The 21,657-nt window shown below is 42.3% G+C and overlaps 1 protein-coding gene across 1 annotated transcript in view; it reads right to left on the bottom strand.

Annotated features, from left to right (window-relative positions):
* The window catches only part of GRIK3 (glutamate ionotropic receptor kainate type subunit 3), a 151,186-nt gene that overhangs the window by 49,191 nt on the left and 80,338 nt on the right, over positions 1-21,657 (bottom strand). The window contains exon 10 of the mRNA XM_036743758.1: positions 9,699-9,902. Within this exon, the coding sequence (XP_036599653.1) occupies positions 9,699-9,902 (204 nt within the window). The remainder of the gene's footprint in view (positions 1-9,698; positions 9,903-21,657) is intronic.

Here is a 21,657-nt window from a genome sequence, read left to right as displayed (position 1 = left end):
TATTAGGCAGCCATATCTTTCCTGATCAGTAGTCTACTGCCCCGGCCAGGAGCAGGATACAGATACTCAAAATGCAGAGAGGAAGGACTAGCTACCTGGCATTGAAAGGACAGGGCTCCTCACAAAGATTATTCAATTGTGAATTCACTCAATTTAATTAAGGAAACATTTGTTAATCACTTGTATGTGTAGGAGTCTGTATTTAACCTGAGGATACAAAAATGAAGTAAGAAACAGACTCTGCACTCAAGGAATTTACAATATAATGGGGGTGGTGGGAACATGTTACAAAGATGAGTAGGAGGCTAGGAAGAATAAGGACAGAGGAGTGATTTATGCAAAGTCCTAGGAGATTGATGAGAGAAAGAGCACTTTCATGGGAAAAGGCAGTGTGGCAAGAACAGCTTCCTACTGAAGGTGTTCTTGAAGTTGGTCTGGAGGGATTCCAGCAAAGGTTTATGGGAAAGAGTAGAGGGAGTTTATCTCAGCCATGGAGGCAGGGCTGATGTGAGCAAAAACATGGGGCAGTCAGTAGGTGATGATGAGTAACAGAAGGCAGTGCTTGAGAGGAAGGCTGGAGTCAGATTGTGGAAGATCTTGAATGAGTATTGAGAAAAAATAAAAACAACCCTGGATTTTGAATCAGAGGGCCAGCATTTGATTTCTGACTCTTCTACTTACTAGTTACCTGTGTGATTTTGGGGGCAGGCCCTTAATCTTTTCAGGCCCCAGTTTCCTTACTTGTAAAATTCAGAGATTTTTAAAAAGGATTATGTTCAAGGTCCCTTCCAGTTGTATTACCTTTGTGAATCCAGGATCAGAAGTTTATACTTTATTCTATAGGCAATGGAGAGTTATTGAAAGTTTTTGAGCAGGAGACTGATGCAACCAGAAGAGAGTAATTAAATTGCACATGCTTAGATTTGCTTTCATGGAATAGCAGCCATATCTAGGGTTATAGGTGGGCTTTGGAGTGCAAGTTGCCTGGATATGTGTAGTGCCATTTTGTGGCAATGTTAGTTCAGGACCACAGACAGCTCCAAATTGTTTTCTTTCGACTCCAAGGCTGCAGAAATCAAGTTCCTGACATCTTTCCTGTTTAATATCTATATCGCAGTCTCACCACCCACTTCAAGCCTGACTTCAGCCCTGCTCTATGACTTGGACTTTGACTTGTCATATTGAGAATGATGGAGTAGAAAGAGTGGGCCAGATTCAAATCCTCCCTTTGGTGTATGACCATGGAAAAGTTCCTTAGTTTCCTCACCTGTAAAATGGAGCTAATATCTGCAGTAATTACCTTCTAAGGTTGTTGTGGGGCTCAAAGAAGATAATGTTTAAAAAGGGATTCACAAACTTTGGAGCTCTATATCAATGTCAGTTATTATTATTGTATTATAGTTCCATCAAGCCTCAGGGGTCCCAATGAGATTGTATTTACTGCCTTGTGTTAAAATCTTGAGTTCCCTTTGTTTATGACCCACAGTTGGCACATTGGTTTATGGCCATTGGAGGCTGTAAGTATTTTCCCTGACCCTTCTCTGGTTATTCCTTTCTGTGAATTACTGGCCTCTACCTCCTCCATTATTTGTCTTTCTTTGTCATACCTCATGTCCTAGATAGTAGCTAGTTTTGCAGTTTAATCTGGCCATTTTCATCCTCTGTCTTCTAAAGTCCTCTTGCCCAGATTAGCAAGTCTCTGGTCAAATACTTTCTTCCCAATATTTGTGAAATATGCTCTGTGCCCAGTCAGAAGTTTACCATTTTGACATTGTAAGTTATGGCCAGGAAACTAAATTTCCTTCTTTGATATGTCCTGAAAGCTTCCCTTGATAGGGAAACAGGGAAAAAGGATGGAGGTGAGAAAATACTAGAAAGTAGAGGCTAGGGAGATTGGAAATAAATTCTGTTGATGCCACAATTTGCCACAGGCTTGTTTTGCTTCTTGGGGCAGCATCTGACCAGGCATATATCCATCCCATACAGCTGTAACTATTGTGTGTTTAGCCTTCAAGAGATAAGGAGGGTAGGTGGATGGCATGGTGGATAGAGTGCCAGACTTTGAGTCAAGAAGACTCAAGTTCAAATACAGCCTCGGATGCTTACTAGCTGTGTGACCCTGGGCAAGTCACCCACCCTGTTTACTCAAGTCACCTCATCTGTAAAATGAACTGGAGAAGGAAATGACCTACCACTGCTTCATCTTTGCTGAGAAAACCCCAAATGGGATTACAAAGAGTTGGCCATGACTGAAATGACTGAATAACAATGAAGGACAAGCAAAAGATAAAGGAAGGGATAGGAACCCTTTCTGATTGGATGGAGAGAATAACAGATCATAGGGAAAAAAGCAGAATTTTAAAATTTTTATTTTGCTTCTATTTTTGCTACCAAGGAGACGGATCTTTATATTAGGAATGACAGAAGAAAAATATTTAAACAGGGACTTGAAAACCAAGAAGAATGAGAAAGGGAAGCATAGAGTTGTCCTTGATGAGTTCAAGTCACGAGTTCCAGACAAATTTCATCCCAGTACACTGAAAAAATTGGCTGATGTGATTGCTGAGGTACTGTCAGTGATTCTGAAAAATCACAGCAAGTGGAAGAGGTGTCACAGGAGTGGAAAAGGGCAAATAGTCTAATTTTCAAAAAAGGAAAGAAGATGAATCCTTCAGCCTCTAGGCTGGTGAGCTTGACATTGATTCTGGGTAAAATTCTAAGATGTACTATGAAAAGGGTGGATTGTGAGCACTTAAAAGAGGTTCAGAAGGTGATCATTAAGAACCAGCATGGGTTCATTAAGAACAAGTAATGCCAGACTAACATCATGTCCTTTTTCGACAGGGTTACTAGATAGGTAGATCAGGGGACTGCCATAGCCTTAGTATATCTGGATTTCAGCAAGGCATTTGACAGTTTCTCGTGATATCCTAATGAACAATTTGGAGATAAGTCAGCTGGAAAATAGTTTTTAGGTGGGCTCAGAACTGGTTGACTGACTGGAAACCAAGGTAGTGACTAATAGATTGATTTCAACCTGAAGGGAGGTCTACAGCAGAGTAATCGTGGTTCTATCCTTGACCCTGTTCTATTCAACTTTTTTTTAGTCAATGACTTTGATGAAAGCATAAATGGCATTCTTATCAAATAATCACTTATAACCTCTTAAAGCTTACATTACTCTCTTTGACCTTCAGGACAAATAGGAGATATCTCACAGGTTATTTTCCTCATTTTAGAGATGAGGAAACTGAGGCTCAGAGCAGGCATGTGACTTACCTAGAATCACATAGCTAGTAAGTGTAAAATGTAAGACTTGAACCCAGGTCTTCCTAACCCAGGTCTAGCACTCTATCCACCATATCATGGCACCTTTCAATTTCAAATAACCTGAATCTGGGAATTATATTTAACCTAAAAAAGGAATTCTGAAAGTGGACTGAAGTAAAAGGAAAAATGGATATGAAAAAATGTTAAGCTCTTCACTTGGGTTCAAAAACTCAAATGTATACGTATAGAATGGAAAATTTGGTTAGACAGCATTTCAAGTGAAGAAGATGTAAGGCTTCTAATAGGTTGCAATTTGAATATGAATCAACAGTGTAAAATGGCCGCTAATACATGGAATTTCATTTCAGGCTGCATTAATAGGAGTATAGTGTCCAGAGCAAAGGAGGCAATAGACCCCTTCTCTTCTACTCTTGTCAAACCCTCTTTGAAGTATTGTATTCAGTTCTAGTCACCTTATTTTAGGAGTGACATTGACAAGTTAGAAAATATCAATAGGAGAATAGCTGGGATTAAGAGATGACTTAAAACCATGTCACAGTGATGTTAATTTGAAGTAAATGGGAATGTTTAGCCCACAGAAGAAAAGACTTGGGGGAGATATAGATGATTTATTCAAATTTTCAAAGGGCTGACACATGGAAGAGAGATTAGACGTGTTCTGCTTGGCTTCAAAGGTTATCTAGTCCAACTTCTACTCATTGAAGGAATGCCTTCAGATGGTCAAACAGTCTCTGCTCAAATCCCTCCAATTATAGAGACCTCACTACCATATGGGGAAGTCCATTCCATTTTTAAATACAGTTAAGTTCTTCCTTATACTGAGCCAAAATTACCATTATTGTGACTTCCTGTCATTGGTCATAGTTCTGTCCTCTAGGATCATTCGGAACAAATCTAATTTCCTTTCCTCATGGCAGCCCTTCCCAACTTTGCCTCTCACTCTTCTTTTCTCTTTAAATGAAAAATCCCAGTCTTTTTGATTAAAGTTAATTTTCCTAGCCACAGAACTATCCAGAAGAGCATGATCTCTGTGCTGGCTAGTTATCCATGTTAGCATCACAGAATTACCAACTCTATAGACCAACTGAAAACCCTTGTTTGATAAAGAATCCTCTCCACACCACTCTTAACATTCATCCTCTCCTTGAAGACTCCCAGGGAAGGGGACATCATTACTTCCTGAAATAGCCCATTTGACTTAAGGACAACACTAATTGGTAGCAAGTTTTTTTTTCTTTTTAAATTAAACTTACATCTACCTTTCTGCAACTTCTACCCATTGTTCCTAGCTCTGCACTCTGGGACTAAGCAGATGTGTATTCTATATTATAGCTTTTTGAATACCCAAAGTCAGCTATTATTCCTTGCTAAGCTTCCTTTTCTGCATGCCAATTAACTCTGGTACCTTCAACCAATGTTTATATGAGAGAATCTGGTGATGCCTCACCACCCTGGTCACTCTCCGCTGGATGCTCTCCAGTTTACAAATGTAGGCCTAAATTAGGCAGGCCTAAAATGTGGTACTAAGAACAGAAGAGAATACTTCAGATGCGGTCTGACCAAGGCAGAGGGCAATGAGACCATCTTTCTCCTTCTTCTAGACACTATACCTACTATGTGCCAGGAACTGTGCTATAAATGCTTTTTACAATAATCTCATTCAGTCCTCAGAACAACCCTAGGGGGTGTTATTATTATCCCTATTTTGTAGTCGAGGAAACTGATGCAGACAGAGGTTAAGTGACTTGCCTAAGATCATTCAGCTAGTAATTGTCTGAGGCTAGATTTGAACTCAGGTCTTCCTGACTCCAGTCCCAACACTCTATCTGCCGTACCACCAGCTGCCTCTTAATGTAACCAAAGGTGAACTTAATTTTGGGGTGGCTGTGTAGGTTCCCAAGAAAAATTAAATAACTCCAACTTGTTTTTAGTTTCTCTATTTTGTCTCTGACTGAGTATAGGAAGACCTGAATTCAAATCCAGCCTTAGATACTTACTAGTTGTGTGACTTTGGGAAAGCCATTTAGTTTCCATTTGCTTCAGTTTTTTTCAACTGTAAAATGAGGAGAATGATAGTACCTACCCTTCCCCCCCAAGCTGGAATGAGGATCAAATGAGATAAAACGTGCAAAGTGCTTAGTACAGTGTCTGGCACATAGTAAGCACTATATTAATGCTAGTCATCACCATTATTATTGTCCAGACACACATTCACTCCTAACCACACTGCTCTCCCAGAGACACATGCCCTACACCATCCTACATGTCAATTTACTCTTGTTCATTTCATAAACAAGTGCCGAGCGCCACCCATAAGCAACATCCTATGCTAAGTGATGAAGGGGAATGCTAAGCCGGCTAAAACATGGCTTTTGCCCTCAAGGAGTTTAGAGTCTGGTAGGGATGACAGGATATATACACAGATAACTTACAATAAAAGGCCACATCTCAAGAATGCCTCAAGTAAGGCATAAAAAGACAGTCATACATATGTATGTATTCTAAAGATATCTGTGTACGCATATATGTGAATATGTATATATCTATCCATACACATATACACACACGCATCAGAGAGAACGAGAGAAGAGAGAAAAGCGAAGAGAAAGAAAATGAGAGTAAAGGGCTGGAGAGGAGAAGAGTGGAGAGGAGGGGAGAGAAGAATACAAGATGAGAGAAGAATAGGGGAGGAGAGGAGGGAAGGAGAAGAAATAGGAGGAGACAAAAGAGGAGAACAGGGCTTGGCAGAAAAGGGCAAAAGGGCAGAGAATTCAAATCTCTCTCCAACAAGGGAACCTGTCTGTCATTTAGTCATAAGGTGATGAATGAACTGATACTGTGTGGTGTTCTAGGGGACCCTTTCCTGACTGCTCTTAATGCTCGCCATATGTTTCTTTTCTTCTCTTTAACAGAGGCCAGGTGACAATGGTCATGAGGTAGGAGGGCTATTTTTTCTATGAAAGGTCCTATGAAAGATTTAGATCTTACTGGTAAGAGATTCCTTCTCCTCCCTAATCCTTTTATGTTTGTAGGAGTTGGGTGTTTTAGCAGCCAGCCCACTGTCCCCTAAACAGTTGGCAATTACAGCATGTGGGGGCTATAGAGCAACTAACATCCATGATTACCTCGTATGACCCTTCCGATAGCCCTCTTAGAAGGAGGGAACAGACATTTCCCAGATGTAGAAACTGAGACTCAAAGAGGCGAGACAACTTTCTCTCTGTCAGAACTGATATTATGCAGAGCCACAATCTGACTAAAGGTCTTTGGATTCTAAGTCTAGGACACTTTCCCCTACTCCACTGCCTCTTAATGTTATGGCTTCATTAGGGTTAACTAATAATGAAGCAATAATATTGCCAAGCCTTGGCTACACTTTCTAGGAGCTGGAGAGAAGACTAATTATCTGACGACACTAATAAATGGTTATGATGTTATTAAAAATGGCACCAAGCTAGGATTAATAGGCCCATCAATTGTAACGAATCAGGTTTAACAAGGTTCCCTGTATCTCCCGTCAGTGCCCCGTTGCCTTGATGAACACTATGAATTTGTAATAAACGCACCGTGTATAAAGACAATAGATTAGTCTCTTTTCGTTTTTACGGCTTTGATTTCATCTGGGATAGCTCTGGCATGCGTTGAGTATTTCGCTAAGCCTGCTTCACAAATGTGCCTCTGAACTCATCAAGTCTGACTATGTGATTTCCTTGCTTAAAAGCCTTCAATGGCTCCCTACTGCCTCTACGTAAAATACAAATTCCTTATCTGGCATTTCAGATCTCCTCCTTCCTCTTCTCCAGCACCAAACGCAATATGAACAGTTTGTTCATCACATGATTGAATACACATTGGATGCAGCACCAGAGGACCCAGGCTTGAATTCCAGCACTGTTAATTACTAACTGTGTGACTCTGGGCAGGTTCCTTCACTTTTCTGGTCCTCTTTCATTTATAAGATGGAGGGTATGTTGGACATGTACAAGGAACTGTGCTAGGCACTGTAGGCACAGAAACAAAATAAAAAAGTTCTGTTTTCAAGAGATTCTAGATTCTGTTTAAAGGATCTCTAGACTTGAACATCGATCCTTATAGAATTGGAGAATCTTAGGCTGGTTGAGACCTCAGATCTCCTACTTGAAGCATGCCATCTGTGGCATCTATGACGAGTAATTTTTCAGCCTCTACTTGGACACCTCTTGTGACAGAGAACTCACTACCTTTCAAGGCATCATTCCACTGTTGGAGAGCTTTGATTGTTAGGATTTTTCCCTTCCATATTGGACCAAAAATTGTTATTCAAAGCCTGGTCATGGTCATGAGGGAACCAGAGTAAATAAAAGTGATCTAGGCCCTGTGACCTCTTTGCCTTCCCCTGTGGTACCCTGGAGTATAGTGTATACTCTATTCTTCATTCTGGTCAAGACCTACAGCCCTATGGGATATGGGTCAAGCAACCCAGAAACTTTATCTTACTGGTTGAAGCTGCCTAATACTATCAGTTTTCCCCAGCCTCATTACCCAGACGGCCTGCCCTAGACTCAGGGACCTTGCTATTCCAGGATGACAGGGGGCAAAACTATGTATGGCATCTGATCAGGGTTGCTCAGGGTGGGGACTCAGGAAAGTTTCTGAGGTTTCCTGGACTGTCTTCTAGCACACGAGTAGGAAAGGGAGAGAAAATTTCAGGCTTCTCAAGGGCCCAAGCCATACATGCATGCAGGATCTATATGTGATAAGTTGAATCACTTCATAGCAACATGGATTGAGCATCATAAAGTCCTACCAGTGACCAGGAGGTCCATCTGGGTGTCCATGAAGCAGCAGATATTCCAGACTAGAGGAATTATAAGATTTAGAACTGGAGGTGTAGTGGAAAATATGACTTTTAGAGATCACTTGGTCCAGTCCCCTCAGTTTTAGAGCTAGGAAAATGGTAGACCAGAGTGGTTAATTGGCTTGCCCTAACTTGCATAGTAAGTAGGATTAACATCTAGGTCTTCTGATTCCACAGCTTTTCTTTATACATGTTACTTCCCCAGAATAAGTCAAGTTAGAGAGAACAGTTTACAAATTAATCTCATAGTCTTGGGCTGGGTAGGTTAAGTTTTATATGTACTTAGAATGTCTTTCCCCTAGTGTTATATTTTTGAATCTGCATATTTCCTTTTCCTTTGAGAATAAACTCTAAATAAAGTCACCCGTGTGGACTGGAGTATGCAGAGATGGGAGGAGAGGAAAAAGAGCAAAATCCGCACTAGTGAGATGCACATAGTTACAATGGAAGCAGCAGGGGGAAGGCAGAAATTAGGATAGGAACAGTAATAGTACTTTAGGGTTTTCAAATTTTATCTAATTTTCTTCTCACAACAACCCTGGAAGGTAGGTGATATTATTATCCTCATCTTACAGATGAAGAAACTGAGGCTGTTAAATGACTTGTCCAGGGCCATGCTGTTAGTAAATGTTTGAGGCAGTATTTGAACTCAGGCCATCTAAACACCAATTTGTGTTCTAACCATGGGCCATCTAGCTGCCCACAATTAAATGCATCAGGTCTCCGGGAGTCAAGTAAGCTCATGGATCAGGGAAGTCAGGAGGAGCGGGATGGGGCTCTGGGAAGCTTCAAAAGGAGTAGAAAGGCAGAAAGTCCTGGTGAAAACTCCCCAGGATAGAGTGTCAGTCTGATCCCCAGACAGCTGAGTCAGCAGCAAGCTCTAAGCCTCACAGATTGCAAGCAAGATATCCACTGGATCACTGAGGTTGGGGTGAGGGGTGAAGGAGAAGAAACCCAGGACTGAGAGTCGGGAGACACGTTAAATAGCACCTGGTTCAATCACCTTACTTTACAAAGTACTCAAAGATGCCACACAGATAAATCCAGGTGAGAGAAAAGACTCAATTAGGGCAGGTGGCTACATATAAGGAACTGAGATAACCCTTGCCCATGCACTTCTGGGGTTTTGATCAGAGAAGGGCTCCAGTCAGATTGAGCACTTGTAATGGAGCAGGTAACCCAGATAGTGATGGAGGGAAAGGGAGGTTCTTAGGAAAGTGTTCTATCTAGAGACCTCAGTTTATTGAAAAAATACTGAATTAGAGGCAAGGGCCCTGTTTCTCCCATAAAACCAAAGCCTGAGCCAGAGCCAGGGCCCTATTTCCTCCATCAGATCTAGACCATGTCTTCTTCCTAGTTCTTCCTGAAGGTGGGGGTCATGACTCCCTCATATGTCACACATCATGCATCTTTTCTCTGTATCCTCAGGACAGGTTTCTTCAGGGGGTTGGGGGTGCAGGTACTTAAATCATAGAATCACAGGAAACAACAGGAATAGAAAGGACCCATGCATTGTCCAGAAATACCACCATGTGTCCATCCCCACTTCCCACCATGCTCCCTTACTTACATGGTCAATGAGCTCCTTAATCATGCCATTCCACTGGCCCTTCTCATCCTGTGCCCCATACTTCCCATCTTCCACCAGCCGGATCTCATAGGTGAAGCCCAGGATGTGGGCCAGTTCCTTCAGTAGGTCAATGCAGTAGCCCTCAAACCGGTCATTTCCAAAGAGGGTCATGTCTGACTTCCGGAACATGACGAAAGGCTCCTCCTGGAGGTGACAGATGAGAGTGGACGGGGGAGGAAGATGGAAACATGGAGGCTTCTGTGGGGATGGGGGTGGGGCAAAAGTTCCCTCCATTCCCCACGAACTGGGCTCCCCCTTAGGCTGGACCATGTTCTTTCTCCATGAGGGATCTCTTTCAGGGAAAAGATTGTCCTATTCATCTTTATCCTCTGCTCCACCCCCACCACAGTGTTAGTATAACCCACACTAGAGTTGCTCAATAATCGATTAAAAGGATTAAAGTGCCTACTATGTATCAGGCAGTGTTCTAGGCTCTAGGGATACAAAGTTGAAGCAACTGCTGAGTTCAAGGAACTTCCTTTCAATAAAAGATTATTGAAAGAATAAAGGCATTGTAAATAAGACCCATGACATTGATTTAATCCCCAAAGCACCTTCCAGGGGTGGATGGGTAGAGAGGTGAGTTTATAAATCAGCTTTCTTTTCCAGAGTTGGAGTGACACCAGGAAGGTATTGGAGAGATCCAGACTGAACCTGCCTAAAGTTTCAGAGTTCAGAGGGAGTCTTTCTTCCTCCCCTACCCAAATCCTGTTTCTATATTTCCAAGTAGGGAACATTTTAACTTTCCCATGGAGGAAGAAAATACAGACTCAGCTTGAGAAGTTACATAGCCCATTTGGTCTCCCAGTGGGCCTCTTCTCATATTATCAGAATTCTAGAATACCTAAATTTTAGGATTGAAAGGGACCTCAATGGCCACCTAGTCCAACCCATATTCCCAAAGAAATCCCCACTATGATATACCCCACAAATAGTCATCCAGTTTCTATTTGAAGACCTTCACTGAAGAGCTAACACATCTCCTGCCCACAGGCAGCCTATCCCTCTTTGGATAGCTTTTAAACATTAGGGAGTTTTTCTATGAATCAAGCCTAAATTTACATCCTTGTAATTTCCACCTGTTTCTTCCATTTTGCCCTCTGGAGCCAAGTAGCTTGACTCTTCCACATGCCAGTCTTTCAACTATTTGAAGACAGATATCATGTCTCCCCTGAGTCTTCTTTTTTTCAGCCTAAATATCCCCAGTCTCTCACTTGCCTCCCCTGGGAACAGATTAGAATGTAAACTCCCTGGGCATGAGCTGTTTTTGCCATTCTTTGTATTTCCAGTGCTTGTCACAGAACTCGTGACAACCACTTAATAAATGCCTATTCAATGATCGATCAGAAATAATAAAAGAAGGTTGAACTTCTAGGATTAGATAGCCTATGATAAGGCCTCCCCACACACCTGCTGCATTACTGTTGCTTAATTAAAACCATAGATCCACAAATTATTGGATTTGGAGGAGACTTTTGATATCAGTTTATCCAGGGCTTCTTAAACTTTTTCCATTTGTGACCCCTTTTCACATTTCAGCAGTGTTCATTGGTGTTTTCTGGCATGAAGGCATGTGCAGTGCAAAGTGCGTGTGCTTTGTGTTCAGAACCCAAGCTGCAGTAAAGTTGCTTGAAGCAACACAGGCAAGCTGCTGCCAGGAACACCTCAGATTCATTATGCCTTTGATTTTTAATTAATTTTTGTCCTTGTGCATTCAGAAACCTGTCACCGTTGCCAAATTTTTCTGACCCCATATGGGGTCTTGACCCACAGTTTAAGAAGAGCTGACCTACTCCAATCCCTCCACGAATTGTGTGGTCAACCTGAAGCCCAGAGAGGGGGACTCATTTGCCTATAGCTACATAGTAAGTAGCATGATATTACAGAAAGAACATTGAGTTTGAAGTCAAATAACATGGGTTTGAATCTTGGCTCTAGAGTTTTAATGACCTTGGGGAAGCTGCTTCATCTCTATGTATGAAGTTTCTTCATCTGGAAAACGGAGGGGTTAGATTAAGTGACTACCAAGATCCCTTTCTGCTCTGAAACTTGGGATTCTATGCTTTTTATTTGAAAAAAATAAAAGTTCAAAAATAAATTTAAAAATAAAACTTACAGTTCTGATTTTCTGGAAGGACCATGGCTAGGCCAGCCTGTTTCCAGTCTAGTGATCTTTCCACACATCATACAGCCTCTTATTTAAAATGGCACTCAAGAGATTAAGTGTATGTCAGGGGTGGGAAGGTGTGGAAACAGGTTGCCACTTGAGACAGTGAACTGGGAAAGGAAGCCTCACCCCCTCCTACATGATCAGAGGCACTAGGATTACTAGACATTTATATCATGCTTAATGGGTGCCATAGTCTGATGAATCTTAAGACTTTAATGACATGAAGGCTGGGAAATTGCATGTACACAACATGGTCTAGTATTTCATTTGATTCCAGCTTACTCTTGCAAGCTTATTATGCATTACTTCATAGCATCATAGTGTCACTGATCTAGAGCTGGAAAGGATCTCAAAGGTCATCCAGGACAACCAAACTGAGGTACAGTGAGGTGACATGACTTGCTAAAGGCATGCAGGTAGGAAGCAGCAAAGTCAGAATTTGAAGTCATGTCTCATAGCACCATAAATACCACATGCCAGTGCACCATGTTGCCTTTCCTCTCCACACATTCTCTAGCCCAATCAAATTGGCCTATTGTGCAAGGCTGTCTACCATCCCTGAACTGCGCCACTCCCTTCCTCACCTCTACCTCTTAGAGTCACCAGTTTCTTTTCAGGTTCTGCTTAAATACCATATTCTACATAAGGGATTTTTTTGGTCCCCTTCAGCTGCTTGTCCCACTCCTCCTCTAGCTCAATATTATCTTGGATTTACTTTGTATATATTTTGAATTTACTCATATGTCCATGTTGTTTCCCCCAATATAATGCAAGCTCTTTGAGGGCAGGAATAATTTTGATTTTCTGCCCTTGTATCCCCAGAACCTAGCACCTAATAGTTAATGAATTCTTGATGGTTGATTGTCACAGTCATCTTAACACAAATCTGACTTTTCTCCTTGATTCTATTCTTCTTATCCATAGATCATTTAAGCACCTTCTAAGTCCCTGTGTCTTTGAAGAAAATAAGGACTTTCTCTATGGGCTCTAAGCACAACCTGCTGACTCTGGAAGAAACTATTTTCTGGAAGAGAGGTTAGGCTTTCTTTCATTCCCATGCTTGGAATCATGTGAATTAAGACTTTTTCCTAGGCACCCAGCCACTTTTAGTAGCTGCTGCCCCACTAGCTCCTAATTTTTATAACTGAGAATCTCTTTAGTATCATTGACACTTTGACTGAATGAACCACAGGATCTCAGAGCTGGAGGGAATCTTGTGTAATCCTTGCCTTAAAAGGAGTCTCCTCAACAAAATTTCCAAGCTGTATTAATTGAAATGTCTTGAATACACTTGAAGACTTCTAGTCATGGGAACACACTTCCTCCTAGGAAAGCCCAATCCACTTTGGAATAGAACTCTTTCAGGCAATCCTTCCTTGAGCTGAGCCCAAATCTGTCTCTCTGAAACTTCCACCCTTTGGTGCTGGTTCTGCCTTGCTGGGGTCTTAAAGAACAAGCTTAATGTCTCTTTCACATATATACTTTCCAAAAACTTAGAGACCACTATCATGGTCCCCTCCTCCCTCTCCCTGCCTAAGTATTCTGTTTTTCTAGGTTAAACATTCCCTGTTTCTCAAATGAATTTTCTTATACCATAGCATCCAGGCAGTATGGTACTGTGTTTTGTTTTTTGTTTGTTTGTTTTAGACTAAGTCACTGTATCTCACCTGGGATGGAAATGCAGGGCTACTCATTGGCCTGATCCCACTTTGATCAGCATGGGAGCTTTGACCTGTTCCATTTCCAACCTGGTTTGACTCCCTCCTCTTTAGGCAACTTGGTGGCCTCCCAATCACAAAAGGGCTCACTAAATTAATGCTAAATTAGTGCAGATACCCAATTGGCTTAGCTTACTCCAGCTCAGAACTTCTGAGCTCAAAAGATACACCAATCTCAGCCTCTCTGATAGCAGGGATTGCAGGCATGCACCACCATGCCAAGTCTATATGGTACAGTGTAATATGTACTTGATTTGGAGCAAGAGGATGGGAATTTGAACCTAGACCTAGACTCTGCCATTTACTACCTATGTGACCTTGGGAAAGTCATTCAACCTTTCTGGGACTCAGTTTCTTTATAGGTAAATTAAGAGGGTTGGATTAGATGACTTTCAAGATCCTTTCCAGTTTCTGTGATCCTATTCTTCAATTATGATAAGTTTCCTCTAGATGCTCTCTGGCTTAAACGTACTCCTCCTTCCTTGTGGAGCCCAGAACTAAGTACCATACACTAGACATGATCTGACTAGGGCAGATGACAGTGGAATCATCAGCTCTGATTCTGGATGCTAGATCTCTCTTAATGCAACTTTAATTTGTATATGTTTTTATAGCCGCCATATTCAGCTTGTGGTCACTAAACCCCTGGGATCCTTTAGACAAGGAAACCTTGTCTCACCACGGCTCCCCCATCTGGCAATTGTGAAGCTGATAATTATATTTTGAACCTAGTTAGCAATCTGCTCTATATCTTTATTCCATGTCTGCCTTGCTCACCACTGCTCTGTTTCTGTCGATCAGTTACATTAGCTCATTACAAAATCAACTTCCCCCAGGCCCACATTTACATTATCCTTGCATGAGACACCTCTTGTTAGCAGGCAGAAAGGGATACAACTAGGCTGTACATGGAGCTGAGAATCAGGGCAGTTTATTGCAGTCACTTGGCAAGGGTGATTTGTTCGAAATGCAGTGTGTTGTGGTAGAATGGGCATTGAATGTGGAGTCAGAGAGCCTGGGTTCAAATCCTAGCTCTCTTCCTTATACCTTTGTGACCTTGGGCAGGTTATCTTCTTTGATGATCTGTTAAGCACCCATGTGTTCAATTATCATCACCCAAAAGATGATTTCTAGATCTATAAATCCAGCCCCAGTGTATCTCCTGAGCTCTAGGTCATTGCCAATTGGATGTTGTGTAGGTATTTCAAAGTTATTAAGTCCAAAGGAGAACCTATTCCATCCTTGCCCCCCAACAAATCCTCTCATCTTCCCAACTGCTTTAATACTGTCAAGGAGTCACCACCTTCCCAGTCACCTAGGATTACAAACTTAGGGTCATCCTGGACTCTACTCTCTCACCCACCTCACACATCTAATATGTTGCCATTTTTTGTTTTTATCTTCAAAACATCTCTCATATATTCTCTTTATCCACTCAGCCACAATCCTGGTTCACATCCTCATCACATCTTGTCTGGATTATTACAATAGTCTTCTAAATGGTCTCCCTCTTCAATGACCACCTGTCATTGATTTTACAAAAGGGATGGTTGGTTGGGCATAGGTTGCAATAGATCGCTTTCCAACTGTGATATTCTGGAGTATCTAGAGGCTGGACACTGGGACTTGCAGAGCTTGGTGGGACTAACCTGTCCCCACTGACTAACATCTGGCCAAGTGGTCCCATCATCTTGCATTGGAAGAAAGACCTAGTGTGTGCTCTCCCCAGATTCATTGCAGTTTAACACTTACCATTTCTCTTCTTGTTTTTTTGAGGTCCCAGGGTCAGCCATCCAAGGACTATCTTTTTCAGGGGCCATTCTTGTTTCATTAAGTCATGGCAGCATGGTATAGTGAAAAAGGAGCTGGATTTGGAATCAGAGAACCTGGGTTCAAATTCCAGCTCTGTCCCCTACTGCCTGTGTAACATTGAACAAGTCACTCCCTTTCTAAGAGTCCTCATTTTCCTCATTTGTAAAATGAGTGGGTTGGATTTGACTACCTTCATCAAACTTTCTGACTCTATAACTTAAATCTCTTTTACCAGGTCTTCAAAAACAGATGCATACAATTCTTAGTCATTATAAGGAAAGAGCATTTCTTGAGGGGCTGTGCCAGGTTAGTTCTAGCTAGGGAAGTGCTTTTAAACCAACAAGTCTGAACTCTGGGGAGTCTCCTCAAGAAGGAGCCTAGATTCACGAAGAGCCTCTACCAAGCTTCTAGAGGGTAGACAGTCCTATTGTCTGGCCTAAGCTCCTCAAGCCTCTGGACAGATTTGTTTACACTGGATTTTAAACAGCCCAGTTCAGGCCCTTTGAAGAGGGGGTCTCTGCCTAACAGACCGACAGGGATAGTATCTGTTATCTTATTCCAAAGGGGGCTCTTGACTTTTTTCCAGCAGTTCTCAGAAAATCACTTTTCCAACCTAATTTGGTGCAGAAAAGCAAGTCTTGTCCTTTTAGCTCAGCTCTATAGTCAATCTCTGCCTCCCCTTCATCATTGACCAAAGTAGATTGAAGGAAGTAGGTGAGAAGAGGCTCGTTGGGAAGAGACCAAACTCGAGGAAAGGGGGGCTTTGACTGGAGGAGAAAGCAAGCAGGAGAGAAAGAACAAGAGGCTAGCCCATCAGAGCTCTCCAAACCATCACGAATTCAGTGGGAGACACTGTAGACTAATCCCTCATGCCAATTACAGGTGCACCATACAAAAGTGTTTAGCACAAATCTGACTTCTCTCCACAGCTTAACACACACTCTGGTAGGTTACTAAGCAAGAAAGAACCCATTTATGATGGAAGTAACATCCCCACAAGCTTCCCTGTAGGCAGATTCGATGTCTTCCTTCCTGTGCTCTTTAGAGTCCTTGGTCACTGTGTCCTCTTCTGCCATTGTGTCAATGCCTTGATGTCCCCAAAGGTTAAGTATCTCCATCAAGGCTCCCCTGACACCTTGTTCCCCTATTCTCTCTTCAGGTCCCTCCCCAATACCCTCCTCTAAAATTAGCAATTCATTTGTGAACCCACCACAGCAACTGGATCTATACATCTCCATATAAATACGCTGGCTTCGGAGCAGCTGTAAAATGCTATTAATTTCGGGAAGTGCTTTGGGGACAGCATACATATTTAACAGCAGAAGCACTGAGCATTAAGACGGGGCTCGCCTTGGTAATGTGTCTCCAGGCCGGCAACATTTCCTAGGGGGTAATTCTGAACTCCACGAGCTACTTATTCATGGACTATTTCACAATTTATTACTGGAAATGTCCAGACAGCCAATTCACAAGCTCTCTCGGCTGCTAATCGATTGCTCAGTGAAGGTGCCCTCAATTTCATAACTTCACGCTCTCATATTGCTCTGGGAGAACGGTGGTGGTAGTTGGGGTAATATTTCTCTTCAACAAGTCACAAAAAACAGGAGCCTAGAAAAATAACCTTTTCCAGCTTTGTATTTCTGAGGCTCTTGCTCTGGTGTTTCTACGATCACTTACAACAACATGGAACCCTGCCCAGCATTAAGTTATCTCTTGACAGGGTCCATGGAGTTAGAACTTCAGGAGAGGTTTTGGGAGGGACATCCCAAGTGGGAAGGGCTCTGGTTCCATGCATATAACAGCTGCCTCCTAATCCCCTTATTCTGTTTCAGTGTTTACAGATTCACAGAGATGACAGACATAAAACCTATACATGTGTGCATATAAATACACACAACATATGCCTTAGTAATGTTCACATCCCCAACACACAATCACACAGAATACGTACATCCTAATGTAGATACAAAGAAGACACATACAGACCCAATAGTGACACACAAAATGGACTTATGACTCAATATACCTACAGATGCAACCTCTCCAACACAGACACAATAGATGCAAAGAATGTACTAACACATTGTAACAGAAGACACGTAAAGACAGTGAATCCAACAATGACAAACAAAACAGATCTTTGACTCAATGGACACAAGGATCATACACATACCCTAACACAAACAGGACTAAATAGTCAAAAAAGGTATATGCATACCCCAATGTAAGATACCTGCAGAACATATACATCCTAATGGATACAAAGAATACCCCACAAAAAACGGATGCACAATTCACTTGACGCACAGAACATACTAACACAGATGCATGACTCAAAGAATATGTAAATATGCTTCAACTAAAGAAACAGAACAATGACATCCTAATTCAGATACAAAGAACACTCCCCCCCCCACAAAAACAAAAACAAAAGCAAAAAACAAACTCAGATGATGACTCAACAAATACACAGAATGTATGCACAGGCCTATGATGCTAAGGCATGGCTCAATGGACCTAAAGAATGTAATACACACTCCAATATAAGACACACACATGGGTATTAACACAGACACAAAGAAGAGTTCTCCAAAATAGATTTGTGACTCAATGGTCACATGGAATGTACACATACACACACACACACACACACACACACACACACACAGAGGACCCTGACACATTGAACACACATCTCTGGCTCTTGTCAGTAGCCCCAAGCATCTAAGGCAAAAGAGGAGGCTATGAGCATGGTGTGCTTCTCTGACACATAGAACACACATCTCTGGCTCTTTTCAGTAGCCTCAAGCATGTAAGGCAAAAGAGTCGCCTATGAGCATGGTTCGCTTCTCTGTGGCTAGGAATGAGTGCTCATCCATGAGCTCCCAGAAAAACAGGTCCAGGAGGCAGAGGCTGAGGTTTGGCCCTACCAGAGCAGGTGACAGGCAAGTTTCTCATTCAGCCTCTTCCTTTCTTTATCACCTAGCTTGGTGGGGGTGGAGGGATAGAATGGGGGAAAGAAGACTGAGGTAAACTATAGGCACCTCCAAGCCACACCTGAATTACAGAATGAAGGTTGCTGTTATCAGACTAGACAATGTGTATACCCCTGCTTCTTTCTGTGGAGGGGCAGGCTACCTGGGAGCTCCATGGGAGAAGGAATACTTTTACTACCCTCCCTCCTCTCTACCTAACATCTCAAGGCCCAGGCCCCAGGTTCAGGACACAGAGGTCTAGGGCTCTATAAATGGAGGTGGTCTGATATAGTAGTGGTGTCAAAGTCAGATAGAAACAGATCCCTGCCAGCAGCATATTGACTTAGAAAACAACAAATTAACACACATCTATGTTGTATTGTATTTTTATTTATTTTGTTAAACATTTCCCAATTACAATTTTAATCTGATTCACTGGGCTGGGAGTGCTGCTTGTGGCTCCCCAGGCAGCAAGTCTGACACCCCTAGTGGAGTGAATAAGGCACTAGAATTAAGAGGCAAGAAGATCTGGGTTCAAAACCTTAGGCACCTGGTTAGTAGCTGTGTGATCTCGGGCAAGTCACTAAACCTCAATGTGTCTGTTTCTTCATGGGTAAAATGAGGGGGTTGTACTTGATGGCCTCTGAGGTCTCTTCCCCCTCTAAGTTCTGATCCTATGGCCTGGAGCTGAGGGGCTTAGGTGTTAGGGCATTAGGGTCTTAGGACTTGAGGGTTTTAGGGCATCTAGTGTTGTGAGGTTCAGCACTCTGAGGGCTCAGGATCTGGGGGGAATACATATAAGAAGAGCATATAATTATTAACTGTCATAGGGGGAGGGGCATGTCATCTCTCATCTCCTACCTTCTAATCTAGTCCCCCCCAATCCCTGCCCAGAGAGAGAGAGAATACTTCTCTTCACCACTAGGCTTCCTAGAAGAGGAGCAAAAGGAAAAGTCTAGAAAGCAGAGGGCCATCTTAAATAAGGAAGTGAGTACTTCTTACTTGACTGGACTGATTGCCCAGTTCTTTTCCCTGTCATTCAAGCAGCAGTTGCTGTGACAACCAACAAAGGCACTCATACATACCCACACTGATGTTTGTGTGTGTGTGTGTGTGTGTGTGTGTGTGTGTGTGTGTGTGTGGTTTGTCTTTTTCTCTGATAGGGGAGACATAAAAAGTCTGGGGATGGGGAAAGGGAGCAGCCCCAGCTCCAGCCTGTAGCTGGACCCTTTAGGGGTCATTAATCCAGTCTTTCTCATTTCAAAGATGAGGAAACTAAAGCTCAGAGATGCTAGATGATTTGCCCAAGTCCATACAGTGTCATAAGAAGTAGAGGTGGGATTTGAAACCACATATTTTTAAAACACTTCCCCCCTGTACCAAGCTGCTATACTGTGACTCACACTTGTTGAATTGAACGGTCCATTGTCTCCCACCTCTATGAAGGCAGCCCAACTTGGGCTGATCCAAAGGGACAATAAAAATCAGACAAATTCAGAAACCTTGTTTCAGCAGATGCATATGTGGCATGATGCCCTTTGTACACTAAGATGTACATGGGGATATCACGTTCTTCCCATTTTGTTGAACCCTTGAAGCCTTATTTCAGCAGTGAGGATGGGCACACTCACTCAGTCACTCCAATACCCATTAGAAAAATGACTTAGGGCTCAGCCTATCCTGAGGGTGAGACCAGAGCTCAGTCTATGGGTAGTCTTTATCTAGGATTAGGGCTCAGTCTGCACTGGGTTCAATGGCTGGGACGAAGGGCTCCGTTGATGTCAGTGTGCTTCCACTGTGTGAGTCCCTGATGGGCTCACCTCAAAAAGAGCAACTCCTTATTTCCATAGCGCTTTACACTCCATCAAGTACTTTCTTTAAAATAGCCTCATTAAGTAAGTAGTCCAAACATTTTTATCCTAGGCAGCTACATGGTCCAGCGCTTGGAGTAAGAGGAACCCAAGTTCAAAATTCTTCCTCAGACACTTATTAGTTGCATAACCTTGGGCAAGTCACTTAGCCTCTGTTTGCCTCAGTTTTCTCATCTGTAAAATTAGGATTATAAGATGACCTACCTTCCAGGGTTGTTGTGAGGATCAAATGAGAGAACATGTGTAAACGCTCAGCAAAACTGTAAACACTATAAAATTCTAATGTTTATACCATAATAATAATTGTTGTTGTTATTATCCTCATTTTATAGAGGAGAAACTGAGGTTTAGAGAGGGGAGGTTACTTGTCCAAGTCACCGAGTCACAGAACATTAGAGCCTCCAAGGACCTTATAGGCCACATAATCCAACCTATTCCTGAACCAAAATCTTCCCTACAATGTACTTGACAACAGGCCATCTTATCTTCACTCATAAAGATCTAGTGATGGGGAACTCACTACCTCCAGGTAGTATCTCCAGACCTTCTATCCCTGGCCTCTTCATTTGAGGTCATACCACTCTTTCTTTTAGACAGCTCTAATGATTAAATTTTTCCTTACCCCAAGCTTAAATATGCTTCCATAACTTATACTCATTTCTCATACTGTACATCATTGTGCCCTCTGGAGCCAAAGAGAAAATTTAATCCCATTTCATATAACAGCCCTGTAGCCACTTGCAGATAATTATCATGTCTTCCCAATATTCCCAGCCTGTTGAAATGGATCTCCTATGACATGATCTCAAGGTCCTTCACTAACATGGTTGCATTTCCCTGTAGTTCCACTTCTGCTTGTCAATGTTTTTTTCTTAAAATGTGGTGCCCAGGTCACCAAGCTAATAAGCGACAGTGGTCCATTGACAAGCATTTATTAAGTGCCTTCTACTTTCTTGATGCTGAGGACAGAAAGGTGAATGTATTGTTCCTGTCCTTTTTAGGAGCTCACATTCTAATGGGATGGACACTCTGTAAATATGTAGATCCATACATGGTATGTCGAAAGTAGATGGGAGGTAATATGAGAGCACTAGTAGTTGAGGTAATGAGGAAAGACCACCCACAGAGGAGCTGACTTGAGCTGAGTCTTGAAGGAATGTAAGGAAGTCAGGAGGTAGGAGTGAGGAGGGAGAGCATTCTAGGTGCTTTCCATGACACCAAATCACTCTCCAGGGCAATGCCTTGTTTCCATGGTAGATTCCAAGGTCCATGCTTGGTACCCACGTAGATTGTGTCCTATCAGCCCTGTTATGGATATGAGTGAATCCCAGAGGCCCACCTAAGTAGACCATG

Source organism: Trichosurus vulpecula, chromosome 2, assembly GCF_011100635.1.
Source record: "Trichosurus vulpecula isolate mTriVul1 chromosome 2, mTriVul1.pri, whole genome shotgun sequence".
In the NCBI taxonomy this organism is placed as follows: Eukaryota; Metazoa; Chordata; class Mammalia; order Diprotodontia; family Phalangeridae; genus Trichosurus; species Trichosurus vulpecula.
Note: the sequence above shows the minus strand (reverse complement) of the source record. Positions and strands in the feature narration are given on the sequence as shown.